General features: G+C 35.6%; 1 protein-coding gene across 6 annotated transcripts in view; it reads right to left on the bottom strand.

Annotated features, from left to right (window-relative positions):
- Positions 1 to 13,224, bottom strand: part of PLCB4 (phospholipase C beta 4) — a 393,005-nt gene that overhangs the window by 2,218 nt on the left and 377,563 nt on the right. For 4 of the 6 annotated variants that reach the window (XM_033094862.1, XM_033094858.1, XM_033094861.1 and 1 more), the window contains 4 exons: positions 8,885 to 8,986; positions 5,097 to 5,154; positions 4,600 to 4,686; positions 1,588 to 1,624 (listed from right to left, as the gene is read on the bottom strand). In XM_033094862.1, the coding sequence (XP_032950753.1) occupies positions 1,588 to 1,624; positions 4,600 to 4,686; positions 5,097 to 5,154; positions 8,885 to 8,986 (284 nt within the window). The remainder of the gene's footprint in view (positions 1 to 1,587; positions 1,625 to 4,599; positions 4,687 to 5,096; positions 5,155 to 8,884; positions 8,987 to 13,224) is intronic. The other 2 variants (XM_033094863.1, XM_033094864.1) reach the window with 1 other exon arrangement.

Here is a 13,224-nt window from a genome sequence, read left to right as displayed (position 1 = left end):
GGAATTCTATCGTCCAAAAACTATCCTTAGGGCGCTCATTTCTCTGGGGTAATTCATTTTTTTTTTTTTTTACCAGCTACCCCAGGAAGTAAGCCATGGTGAGCTCAATCTCATGGATTAAGACTATTTCTAAGACAACCAGCTGGTTTAGGAGGTGGAAAGGAGTCAGATGTGGTGCAGGTTCTGGTGTAAATAATTGCTTTGCAATATAAGGAAAACTAATTGGTTCATTTCGGCTTTTACTTTCCACTGGCTGCTTCTTCCCAATCCAATGCATGTCTTTTGGAGGAACAATAAGGTACCCCTCTCTTCTTTTGTTAAAATAAAGGACTTTGAAATAAAGGACTTTTAAGAATGGAAACATGGACATATTAGGCTATAACTCAGAGGAGGACACTGAGGTCCTTGATGTTATTCTTCATGTCTACTTAGATATTCCAGAAACAGAAGCTCAGTAGGAGGGTTTGGTCAATGCTATAGATCGTACTAAGAGCATCTAAAGGTCCCAAAGTCCTGCTACAAAATTAGTTTAACCCATGGACCATACAGTGATTTTCTTATTATTTTTATATGGTGGCTTTAAATTTCATTTTGGTCAAGATGGATATAATAACACCGAAGAATTATTTCTTTCTGTTCACAATTGGGATGGATGGTTCCTTCCCAAATATTTTTTTATACCTGAAATATAATAATACTCTAATAGGGAAATGAAGAAATGGAGAAAAATATACAAACATGAAACTATGACACAAAGAGTATTCATAAAAGATGACAGTGAAACATTATTAGCACTGGAAATTAAACATTTTTATGTTCATTAAATAGTAATAAAGGTATCCCTGTGCTTCTCCCCTTTTAACATTTAAAGGCAATATTGAACAGTTTAGAAGGAAGCATCATATGACACTAAAAATGATTCCAAAAGCAAAGTTCTCCTATGAGCAGGGTAAGCATTGAACCCCATTTGCCAGGAACAGTTCTAGTTGATACTATTATGAACAGCACCCGCTTTCACTCTCAAAATTGTCCTGCTTGTGACAATAAAATAGTCACCTTACTTATTAGGAATGACTAAGGTGCTTGGCAGACTGGATTTAGTAGAAAGCATGACAAGAGTCATTGTATAATGACATTGTATAATGTTCCTGCATACAGACCATAACTCTGTCATTAAAAACCACCAATGAACTTTCAGTGGGTGCTTTACAAATTAATTGCAGTCATATCAGTGTTTGTGAAAGATCTGACTCTGTGACCCAGTCTTAGCTGTGATCGGTCCAAATGACAACGGTATATCTCTGTTTTTGATGCTTGGGTATGCCCTCAGCAGCATGACTTGTGTTTCCCAGGTCTGCAATTAGAAATGCTGGTAACACTCTATAAGAAATAATTCTCTAAAGATTTTGGGCATTTGGGTTTGAACATTACGTCAGAAATCCAAGCATGAAATAATCAAGCTTTTAAATCCAAACCTTGGAGATATTAGTTATGACCAGATCTGAATTATAAATGGAGACTACCCCGAGAAAACTGACATAGTTGAGAAGGAAAGCAATGTCTTGCTTATCAGAGTTTCAGTCCTACCTTGAGTATGGGACACTGCATGACAGGATTTCAAAAGCTGTTTGTACAAAAATAGTAATGTCAAAATTGAGTCATACATACAAAACAAAGAAAATAAATGAATACTGAAGTGAATTAGCGAAATGAATGCAAAAACCATATACAGAAAAGCAAAAATCTAAGAATAAAATATGTATACAACCATCAGTGACAAACTTCCCCCGAGTTGATCTCAACAGAAAAAAAGAACAAAACAAACAACCGATGCCTATTAGCTTAGACGGTGCCTCTCTTCTGAGCCAGTGAATGGAGAGCCCTCCCTTTAGCAAGGTCCCTCACCTCTCTTTATTAAATGATAGGGTTGATGATAAAATGAATTCTGAAAACTTGGGTGCGATAGAAATGGAGCTGTTAATGTTTGAGATGGTACATGTCAAGATGGGTGAGATAGACGTTGTGTGGCTGGTAGGTCTGCGGGAAAAATTAAACAGACCTATGGAGTTTTAAATGAATCACTGGTTGACCAAGTAGTGGCTTAAAAAGGACTCATGAGTTAGGATCCAGAATCAGGACCAAAATATATTAAAACGTGAGTTCCTTCTGCCAGTGCCCTTAACACTGGTCCAGGTAATTAAGTACACCCATTCCATGCTTTGCGTTGGGGTTTCTGGGAGAACTTAGAGAAGCAGGGTCACAGGAAAGCAGTAAGAAAACTTAAAAGGAGATATTATGGGAGAATATTAAAATTAATTTACTATTGGCTTAGAAACAGAAAGGTCTCGGGGTATAACAATGGTTTGGGAGGTTATTGTAAAAGTTTGGGGCTGTCTGCAGACAGGAAACTGTTTTCTGCCAATGAAATGTTGGATTATAAAGGGAGCTCTCCTGCATGGTTCCAGATCTTTATTATAAGGGAAGAAATGGAGGCACTGTATCTTTTGCACTGCACCTACAACAGTGTTTTAACATACTGAGTAACTGTGAATTGAGAGCAAAACAATGTGCTAAAAACATCCGGGATTGAATTTGTTATGGAATAGGCCATATTTGTAAAGCAAAGCTTCACAAAGAAATTCAAGTCCAAATTCTACATCTGCCAGAAGTGTCACTGTATCTTGAATTTCTTTTCATTGAATTTAATTTAATCTTAATCAAACCTCAGGCCTTCTCATGTTCTGTGCTCTCCTAGGCTTCCGTGACTCAAAGTATCAGTTGTAGGTGGTAGACAATACTTATGACATGTTGAAAGGCATTATATGTATTTTTGGAACAAAAAGCCACTATCCTCCCAACACGATCCAATCAATACAACTACCACTGATCCAATATTTAATGTAAGAACTCTGGTGTGGTTTGAATTCTCCATGTATTAAGATAAAAGCTCAAAGTGAGTTTTTTATTATGTACTTTGGCTCTGAAACCAAAAACACTAGGTAACTGTGTTCTCTAGCTCTGAAAAACACTATTGTAGTGATGAGTTATTTTTAACACATTTACATTCTTTAGTCAAATTTGTTGCTAAGCAACATAATAATTTCTAAGTAGTTTCTTAATTTAGTTAACTGAAACATAACTGTGCCTTACCTTCATTGGGCCTTCTTCTGCGCACCCTTCCTTATCCTCACCCAGCCCTGAATCATGAAGTGGATTCTAATGTTTCGGAGATGGTGGCTTTACCCTTATTCGTATTCCCACTTCCCCCCAAGGAATACTTCCTGAGAAGTGCTTTAAGGGCAAAAAACACAAGCTAGGTAATTTGTACCAGAACGTGATGTATCTATGAGTTGGTCACATGACTTGGACCCATGGGACAATAAACATTTATCGTTGCTGTTGGGGATCTGTGGACTGTTCATGAACAGAGGCATTAGCTCAACAGGGAATGTGAAACGTAACTCAGAAGTATATTCATGAGTAACCCTCCTGTCCACCAAAAAGTAAAGAATCTGAAACCAGAGGATGGATTTATTTGTTACTCAATTGTAATACCAAAAAAAAAAAAGGGTCTTACGGTTTTGTTTTACTTTCTCAAAGGTACTTTTTAGCATAATTCTTACTTAAGTGTTCTTCAACGGCAGCGCTTTCCTCTGAAAAAATATACCTTAAATAGGATTACTTTATGGATGGGAGGAAACAGGAAAGAACAATATAGTGCGAGTACGTATTTCACCAAAACATCTTTATAGTTTTTAGATGGAAGTAAATTATCTAGAAATAATAACTTCCAAACCAGCTACACCTGAAGAGTGAAATTTGAACTGAGATATTCTGAAATTAAAACTGCTACTGAGGGTCATTTTGCCATATATGCTAGAGATATTTCCATCAAATTGAAGTGAGACTGTGACGGCTGATGGACAGTAGCCCATTTGGGATGGAGCCCATCTGTACTATGCTTGAAGTAAACATACATTTATCTTGGTGTCGGTATATGCCCAATGGCCTAACTAAACAATTGGATTTTGGATAAATCTTTTTATTTGTGTGCACTTCTCAATTTAATGTTTTGCCTTGCTGGAAAAAAGCATCAAGAGTATATCCACTCAGGTCAAGTGGTTTGCAGTTATGGCCCTTCATGCCTTTAGGTCCTACTTGTAAGCCCTAAGAAGTGTTTATAACTTCATTTTTAGGTTGAGGTTGAAAATAGGTGGTTTTCTCATTTGCTTTTAAACATAGTATCACTTGCCTCTAGGTTGCAAACTGTAAAATTCTAAATGAAAACAGAGAAATAATTTGTAGCCTGTTTCTTCCTCCTCAGTAACGTCCTTCTTAGAATTCCCATAATCTATTCAATTGATGACTTTTGATTCTTTTTTCTCCACAGTCACTTCCCTTTCCCACTTCAAAAAAGACCACTTTCTTTTTGGATGAGACAGGAAATTACAGTTAATAGGCACCACATTTTCTAGCCACTTTTCCACGCCATTACTCAGGTTACTGGCTTTAGCAGATGGGTCATTGCAGGCCACTCAGTATTTGCCTTCCAAAGCTGCCTGGCTGCCTATGTCTTTTTATACTTTTTAGGTGAAATACCTGCTCATTCTGCTTCTCTAGGAATTCTAGATGTTCAAGTTGGACTTTTTTCAACTGATCCATTTCTTTGGACTGTTTCATTGCGAGCTGCAAAGAAAGAAAATTCTGATAAACTTTGGGTTGTAATCTTAGAATTTAGGGTTGAGGAATGACTGGTAATTTTACAATTTAAGAAAGTGAGATAATAATAAAAAACAAGAAAAAAGTCTTAAAACTGGGAAAGTTTAGACCCATAATTCTTCCTGGGAAGATCTTTCCTGCTAAAATCTTAGAAAATAATAGAATACTTATGAATTTTCTATATAAAATGGTACCAAATAATTATCTTAAAGATTTTAGGGAGAATTACTTTAGCTTTCAGGGAGCAGGGAAGCTAAAATGTTTAATATACAGAAAAATCAAACTAAGAAAATTAGCTATAAGTCTGATATCTAAGCATGTGTTATTTTTTTAAATAGTTTTTTAAGGAAGAGCGCCAAGAAAATTACAATACTTACTCTCTTTCTTTCTTCCAGAAACTTTTTAGTGTTGCTGCTGTTTAACTCTCTGACTCGCCTAAAAATAATAGGTACAAAGAACAGTTGATATGAAACCAAATGGAATTAACATAGTGTTAAAGAAGAGTTACATTTCATTTAATTATCTGGATAAAATTATCACTTTCTTTTCCTAACTTTTATTGTGGAATTTTGAAACATAAAATGAACAGAGAAAAATATTTTTAAAAATCTGTGTACCCATCACTCAGATTAGTCAATATTAATGATTTGCCATGTTTGTCTCACATTTGTAAAAGAAATAAAGTGTTATAGATATAATCAAAGCCCACATTGTATTCTTCCTGATTCCATTTTTCTCCCTTTTCTCTCTCCAGACATAATCACTATTCTGAATTTGTTACCCGCCATTTCTAACAACCTCTCAGGTGATGCTGCTGCAAGTGTATATTGTTTTGTGTGTTTTCCAACTTTACCTAAATGGTAACATTCTGGGTTTCTTTAACTTACAACTTAGCCTTATGTTTTAGAGACACAGCTGTTTCAAACTCTTTCATTATTTTCATCTGCTGTATGGATAGTTTCCATTTGTGAATAGACTACAATATTTCCATTTTTCCATTAATGAAAAGTCGGTTATTTCTAAACAATGTCACAATAATCTGGTGCATAGGGCCCTGTGATGCTTGACACACTAAGTAGCCATTGACTAAATAAATGAATGAAGTATAGGGTCCATCTTCCAGTGCATCCGGGCAAAAGTTTCTCCAGGGTAGATACCTACACTTGCAGGTTGGTAGGGAATGAACAACTTCATCTTGACTCTAAAGCACTTGTCCCAATTTGCATTCCCATCCGTAGAGTCTGGGTGCTACCCATCTCCGTATCTTCACCTACTGTTGGTACCATCAGACATTTACTTTTTTGTCAGTTGGTTGGTTTTGTAAAATGACATCATGCTGCTGCTTTAACCTGCATTTCTCTGATTACCAGTGAGGTGGAGTGCTTTTCATGACTGAATAGACCTAAAACTGATTGAATTTCTGTAATAGTTATAGGCCTATTCAGGTTTTCTTCTTCTTTGCTGGTCATTTTTGATATTTCTGTTTTTCTAGGCAATTGTCCATTCCATCTCAGTTTTCACATTCATCGGTGGTATTATTTATAGAAGTCTTGGTTTTTGAAAATATTGATTGTGTCTGCAGTTATTTCCCTTTTTCATTCTAATTATTAACTTGTGCTTTCTTGCTCTTTTTCTTCTTCATCAGCCTTGCTGGAGGTTTACTGATTTAATTATTTTTTTTTTTCAAATAAAAAGTTTTTCTCTTTGCTGATACTATCTATTGCCTTTTGTTTTCTATTTCAATATTTTCTGCTTGTTTATTTATTATTTCTTCCTATCTGAGATCTTTGGGTTCACTTTGTTTTTATTATTTTATACATTTGAGTGTTTAGCTTATTAATTTTCATTTCTTTTAAAAATATATACATCTAGGCTATAATTTTCAGTTTAAATATCACTTTAGCTATCTTTTTTTGTGGTCAGAACATTTAAAATTTACTCTCTTAGAAACCTTCAAGTATATAATAGGTATTGTTAACTATAGTCACCATAATGTATATAATTATAATAGATCCCCAGAACTTACTCAACTTTTAACTGCAAGTTTTTACCCTTTAACCAACATCTCCCCATGCCCTCTGCCCTGGCAATCACCATTCTCTGTTTCTATGAGTTTGGCATTGTTTTGGATTCCACATATAAGTGAGATCATAGAGTATTTTTCTTTCTCAGTCTGACTTATCTCACTTAGCATAATGCCCTCAAGGTCCATCCGTGTCGTTGCAAATGGCAGTATTTTCATCTTTTTTCCATGGTTAAATTATATATTTATATCACTCTTCCTTTATCCATTCGTCCATTGATGGACACTTAGGTTGTTTCTGTGTCTTGGCCATTGACAATAAAGCTGCGGTGAACATAAGGGTGCAGATATCTCCTTCCAGATAGTGGTTTCATTTCCTTCTGATATATACCCAGAAGTGGGATTGCTGGATCATATGGTGATTCTATTTTTTAATTTTTTGAGGAACCTCCTTACTGTTTTCCATAGTGATTAGCTGTTCAATTGACATTCCTACCGACGGGGCACAAGGTTCCCTTTTCACCACATCCTCACCAACTCCTGCTTGTTGATTTATTGAGAATAGCTATTCTAACAGATGTGACGTGATATCTTATTGTGGTTTTGATTTGCATTTCCCTGATGCTAGTGATGTTGGACACCTTTTCGCCATCTATATGTCTTCTTTGGAAAAATGTCTATTCGGGTTTTCTGTCCATTTTTAAATAGGGTTATTATTTTACTTTTTAGCAATTGAGTTGTATGAGTTCCTTATATGATTTGGATATTAACCCTTTATCTGATGTATGGTTTACAAATATTACCTCCCATTGCATAGGGGGCTTCGGTTTGTTGATTCTTTTGCTGTGCACTTTAGCTACACATTGATAAATAGTGCTTGCACTGTCGTTCAGTTATAAATGTTGTGTAGTTTCTGTTGACATGCTTTTTTGACCCAAGAACAGAAATGTTTTTCAGCTTCTATGTGTCTTTCTTAGCTCCCTGATTATAAGTTTTTAATTTTACTTCTCAGTAGTTTGATAAAGTAGATAAACACACACATACAAATAACACACAAAAATAACCATTTAGCATAGGGAAATTATTTTTCAAAAAAGCAGCCATTTGTGGGTGTTTTAGAACCATCTAGATGTAGAGATATAATACATAAGTATACTAAGTCAAAATTAGAAAATTAAACAAATAACTTTGCTTATTAGGTTATCAGTAACAGAATTTATGGTAATTTGAGAACTAGGATTCAAGTGCTGTTAAATCCCTCTCTTGGTAACACGACGACAGGCACACCACCATATTGAGGGTTTGGTTGCCAACGACCGCAATAAAGCGAGTGCTGCAATAAAGCGAGTCATAATCTTTTTGCTGGTGGAGGGTCTTGCCTTCAATTTGTAAAAAAATGGCAACATCGATGAAGTGCAATAAAATGAAGCATGCTGTATTGGTGTCCTAACACACAAGTACAAAGCTTGAAGACTCAAATCCATGGTGCAGTTTTTACTCTAGAGCTTGGGATCAGGCTGAAGAGGGAGAGGGACTCTAGCTGAGACCATATTCTTGCTCAGCCCCTGCCCTCGCCCCCTCCTGTTTCCCCTACTCCCCTTCTGTGCAGATCTCTTCCACATGCACCCATATTCCCGCCCTGTTCTCTGGTTTTAGAAAAACCTAACTTAAGACAAGGACAAACCAGAAAACCAGGGTGAGGGCTTGGGAGATGGTTCCTGGTGTCAAGGAAGCATCAGGCAAATCAAGGGAAGATAATGCTCCTCCGACATGCTGCTACTCAGAGCCGGCCCACACAGAATGGGCTTACACTTGAGCCGGTGAGAGGCAAGGAGGGTGACCCAGTGGAATGTGGGAAGGCTATTTTGCCATATTTTATACAGTTTTGTTTGTAAATGAATGAGCACACATACACTGAATGTAAATTTATTTTACTAGTGGTAGTAAACAATCTATAGCAATAATAAATCTTCATAGCAGTTATAATAGCAGCATTCTTAGCCAAAACTCACAAGGGTTTTACTATCTTATATGTGAGTGTGCGTGTGTGTGTGTGTGTGTGTGTGTGTATACACACATAAACGTTAAGCTTGTATCTTTAGGTCGATGCTATAGTCCCACAGAGAGCATTTTCGGACTTACCTTTCCCGTTCTGCTTTATTCTTGATAGATTTATCTTGGCTGATGGCTTTGCTATTTTCCATAGAAATCTTAGCCTGGTGTGCCCTCATTTCCTTGCTTTCCCTATGTATTAAAAAATAAACAGGGAGGAAGATGGGAGTTAGTGCTTAATGGGTATAAAGGTTCAGCCGGAGAAGACGAAAAAGTTCTAGAGATGTATGGTGATGATGGTTACATAACAGTGTGAATGTTCTTAATGCTACACACCGAAAATGGTTAAAACAGTAATTTTTATGTTGTGGATATTTCACTATAATAGAAACATAAAAACAAAAAAAACAAAAAATTCCACATGTAACATCAGAATTAGATTTTCTTTTTCATAGTGAGCTCATTGAGTTGTTTTGTATCCGTGAAAACAATGGAGGGGGCCCCAGTCCGTGAGGATGCTTCTCCCTGAGGGCAGTGGGTCACCTAGTGGTGAAGTAATAACGATGGACTGGGAAGACGAGACATTATGTTTGTCCATAAAATACAAAGTTTTCCAGCGTTGTCCACATTTTTTTTGGGATCAGATGGCCTGGAAAAGAGATAGAGATAGATAGATAGATAGATACAGAGAGAAAGAGAGAAAGAGAGAGAGAGAGAGAGAGAGAGAGAGAGAGAGAGAGAGAGAGAGAGAGAGGATACTCTAACCCTCACAAGTGACTTTCCTGTTTTCTGACAGTCCATGGAAATGAAGGGAACTAAATGGTTTCAAATAAGCACAAGAAGTAGGAAAAAAAAGGATGCTTACATGTGAGTAATCACTGTGTGAGTGAATGCATGTGTGCCCATGACGAAGACTCATAGTTTTAAATAATTTATGTGTACATTAAGGGCATACAATTCTAAATTGTATTTTAAATACTAAAATGAATATTATTAACACAGGATTTTTTTTTTTTCTGGAACATGAAGAACTCAAGGCATTGACTGGAAATGAATGAGTCACGAAGGAGTCAGATTACCTAGAAGTGTTTACACATCAGAAGGGATGGAAAACAAGCTAAGTGTACGTCAAGGGATGACTGGATAAATAAGATGTGGTATACACACACAGAATGGAATACTACTCAGCCATAAAAAGATGAAATATTGACATTTATAACAACATGGATGGATCTTGAGAGTATTTTGCTAAGTGAAGTAAGTCGGGCAGAAAAGGACAAAAACTCTATGATTTCACTCATGTGGAACATAAAACAAAAAGTAACAAGCTAACAAACCAAACTCATAGATACAGACAAGAGAATGGTGGTTACTAGAAGGGAAGTGGGGTGAGAGGAATGTTAATTGGGTAAAGAGGTCACAGGGGTAACTGAAGGAAACTAAATTTCTAGTGGGGAGCACACAATAGAGTACACAGATATTGAATTATCTATATGTTATTAACTAATGTTACCTTAATCAATTTAATCTAAAAAAAGGGTTTTAAAAAAGGATGGACAACGCTGTAACAGAGTTCTTCAATTTAAGATATTATGGCTACAGGCAGGAATATATGTACAAACTTCTGCGACCAGGAAAATTGCCCTCAGATTTTCCATAACTTGTTAGTAAATTAACCATTTCTTCATTCATTCATTCATTCTGCAAACACTTATCAATAACCAAATCTTGCTGATAAATGGTAAGAAGGCTAGATTTTTTTAACCAAGGACAACAGCTAGAATGGTGAAAAAGAACACAATCTTTCAGAAAAAGCTTAAATGCTGCTGTTGCTTTGAAAAATGCCCCTGCCATAGATTTATTTTTTAAGATAAATTAATAACTAGGTAATGGGCTCTTCAAATGACTTTCGAAGTAATGCAACAATTAGTTTACTTTGTTTTTTCTTTTGGACATTGCCTACTGTTGAGGGTGATTTTTTTCTTTATTCAACTATAAAAAAAAAAAAAAGAAAAGAATGCCTTATTCTGTGAAGTAGTTTTGAATAAGTGTCGACCCCTAAAATCTGGTGTTGAAGCAATGCTCAATGGCAGAGTAATGAACAGACCTTTCTGTGTAATAAATCAAGAGCGTTTCTAAGGGAAAAAAGAAAAGCTAACTTCTTTTTTTATTGCTGTTTTTATTTTTCAATTACAATTGACATTTGATATTATTTTATATTACTTTCAGTGGTTAGACACTCATATAATTTACAAAGTGATCCCCCAGATTAGTCTAGTACCCACCTGGCATTATACATAGTTATTACACTACTATTCACTATATTCCCTATCCTGTACTTTACATCACTATGACTATTTTGTAACTCTAACTATGAGCTTCCTAATCCCTTCACCATTTTCACCCAGCCCTTCAACCACCCTCCCATTTGGCAACCACCAGTTTGTTCTCTGTATCTATGAGTCTGCTGCTGTTTTGTTTGTTCATTTATTATGTTCTTTAGAGTCCACATATAAATGAGATCGTATGGTATTTGTGTTTCTCAATCTGACTTATTTCATTTAGCATAATACTCTTTAGGCCCATCTGTGTTGTTGCAAACGGTAAGGTTTCATTCTTTTTTATGGCTAAGTCATATTCCATTGTATAAATGTACCACCTCTTCTTTATCCAATCATCTGTTAATGGGTACTTAGGTTGCTTTCATATATTGGCTATTGCAAATAACGCTGCAATGAACATAGGGGTGCATATATCTTTATGAATTAGTGTTTTGGATTTCTTTGATAAATACTCAGAATTTGACTTGCTGGGTCATAAGATAGTTCTATTTTTAATTTTTTGAAGAACCTCCATACTCTTTGGCCTAAGAGGCTGCATCAATTTGCAACCCCACCAACAGTGCACAAGTGTTCCCTTTTCTCCACTTCCTCAGCAACACTTACTTGTTGATTTATTAATAGTAGCCTTTCTGACAGGTGTGAAGTAACATCTCATTGTGGATTTAACTTGCATTTCTCTGATGAATAGTGACATTGAACATCTTTTCACATGTCTGTTGGCCATCTGTGTGTCCTCTTTGGAAAAATGTCTATTCAGGTCCTCTGCCCATTTTTTAATAGGGTTGTTTTATTTATTTATTTTTTTGTTGTTGAGTTGTATGAGTTCTTTATAAATTTTAGCTGTTAAACCCTTATCAGATGTATCATTGTCGAATATCTTCTCTCGTTCAGTAGGATGTCTTTTTGTTGTGTTGATGGTTTTCTTTGCGGTGCAAAAATTTTTTAGTTTGATGTAGTCCCCTTTGTTTAATGTTTCTTTTGTTTCCCTTGCTGGAAGAGCTATATCAGAAAAAATATTACTAAGAGCAATATCCTCGAGTTTACTGCCTATGTTTTTCCTCTAGGAGTTTTGCAGTTTCAGGTTTTACATTTAAGTCTTTAATCCATTCTGAGTTTATTCTTGTATATGGTGTAAGAAGGTGGTCTAGTTTCATTTGTTTTGGCATATATTTGTCCAGTTTTCCCCAACACCATTTATTGAATAGACTGTCGTTACCCCATTGTATATTCTTGCCTCCTTTGTCATAGATACATTGACCGTATAGGGTGGGTTTATTTCTGGGATCCCTGTTTTGTTCCATTGGTCTATGTGTCTTTTTTTTTTTTTTTTTGCCAGTACCATGCCATTCTGATTACTACAGCCTTGTAGTTTGATATCAGATAGTATGATGCCTCCAATTTTGTTCTTCTAACTCAAGATTGCTGTGGCTATTCAGGGTCTTTTGTAGTTCTATATAAATTTTAGAATCATTTGTTCTAGTTCTGTGAAAAATGCCATTGGTATTTTGATAGGAATTGCACTGAATCTATATGTTGCTTTGGGTAGTATGGACATTTTAACTATGTTAATTCTTCCTATGCGTGAGCATGGTATATGCTTCCATTTATCTGTATTATTTTCAATGACTTACAATTTTCTGAGTACAGGTCTTTAACCTTCTTGGTTAAATTTATTCCTAGGTGTTTTATTTTTTTTTGATTCAATTGTAAATGGGATTGCTTTCTTAATTTTTCTTTCTGGTAGTTTGTTATTGGTGTATACAAATGCAAATGGTTTCCGAATATTAATTTTATATCCTATTACTTTACTAAATTCATTTATCAGGTCTAATAATTTTTTTGTGGAATCTTTAAGGGTTCTCTCTATATAGTATCATGTCATCTGCAAATAATGACAGTTTTATTTCTTCCTTTACAATTTGGATGCCTTTGATTTCTTTTTCTTGTCTGATTGCTGTGGCTAGGACTTCCAATACTATGTTGACTAAAAGTGGTGACAGTGGACGTCATTGTCTTGTTCATGATCTTAAAGATAACGCTTTTAGCTTTTCAACATTGAGTATGACGTTAGCTATGGATTTGTCACGT

The sequence above is a fragment of the Rhinolophus ferrumequinum genome, chromosome 23 (genome assembly GCF_004115265.2).
Source record: "Rhinolophus ferrumequinum isolate MPI-CBG mRhiFer1 chromosome 23, mRhiFer1_v1.p, whole genome shotgun sequence".
Classification (NCBI taxonomy): domain Eukaryota; kingdom Metazoa; phylum Chordata; class Mammalia; order Chiroptera; family Rhinolophidae; genus Rhinolophus; species Rhinolophus ferrumequinum.
This window is presented reverse-complemented; position numbering and strand designations above follow the sequence as displayed.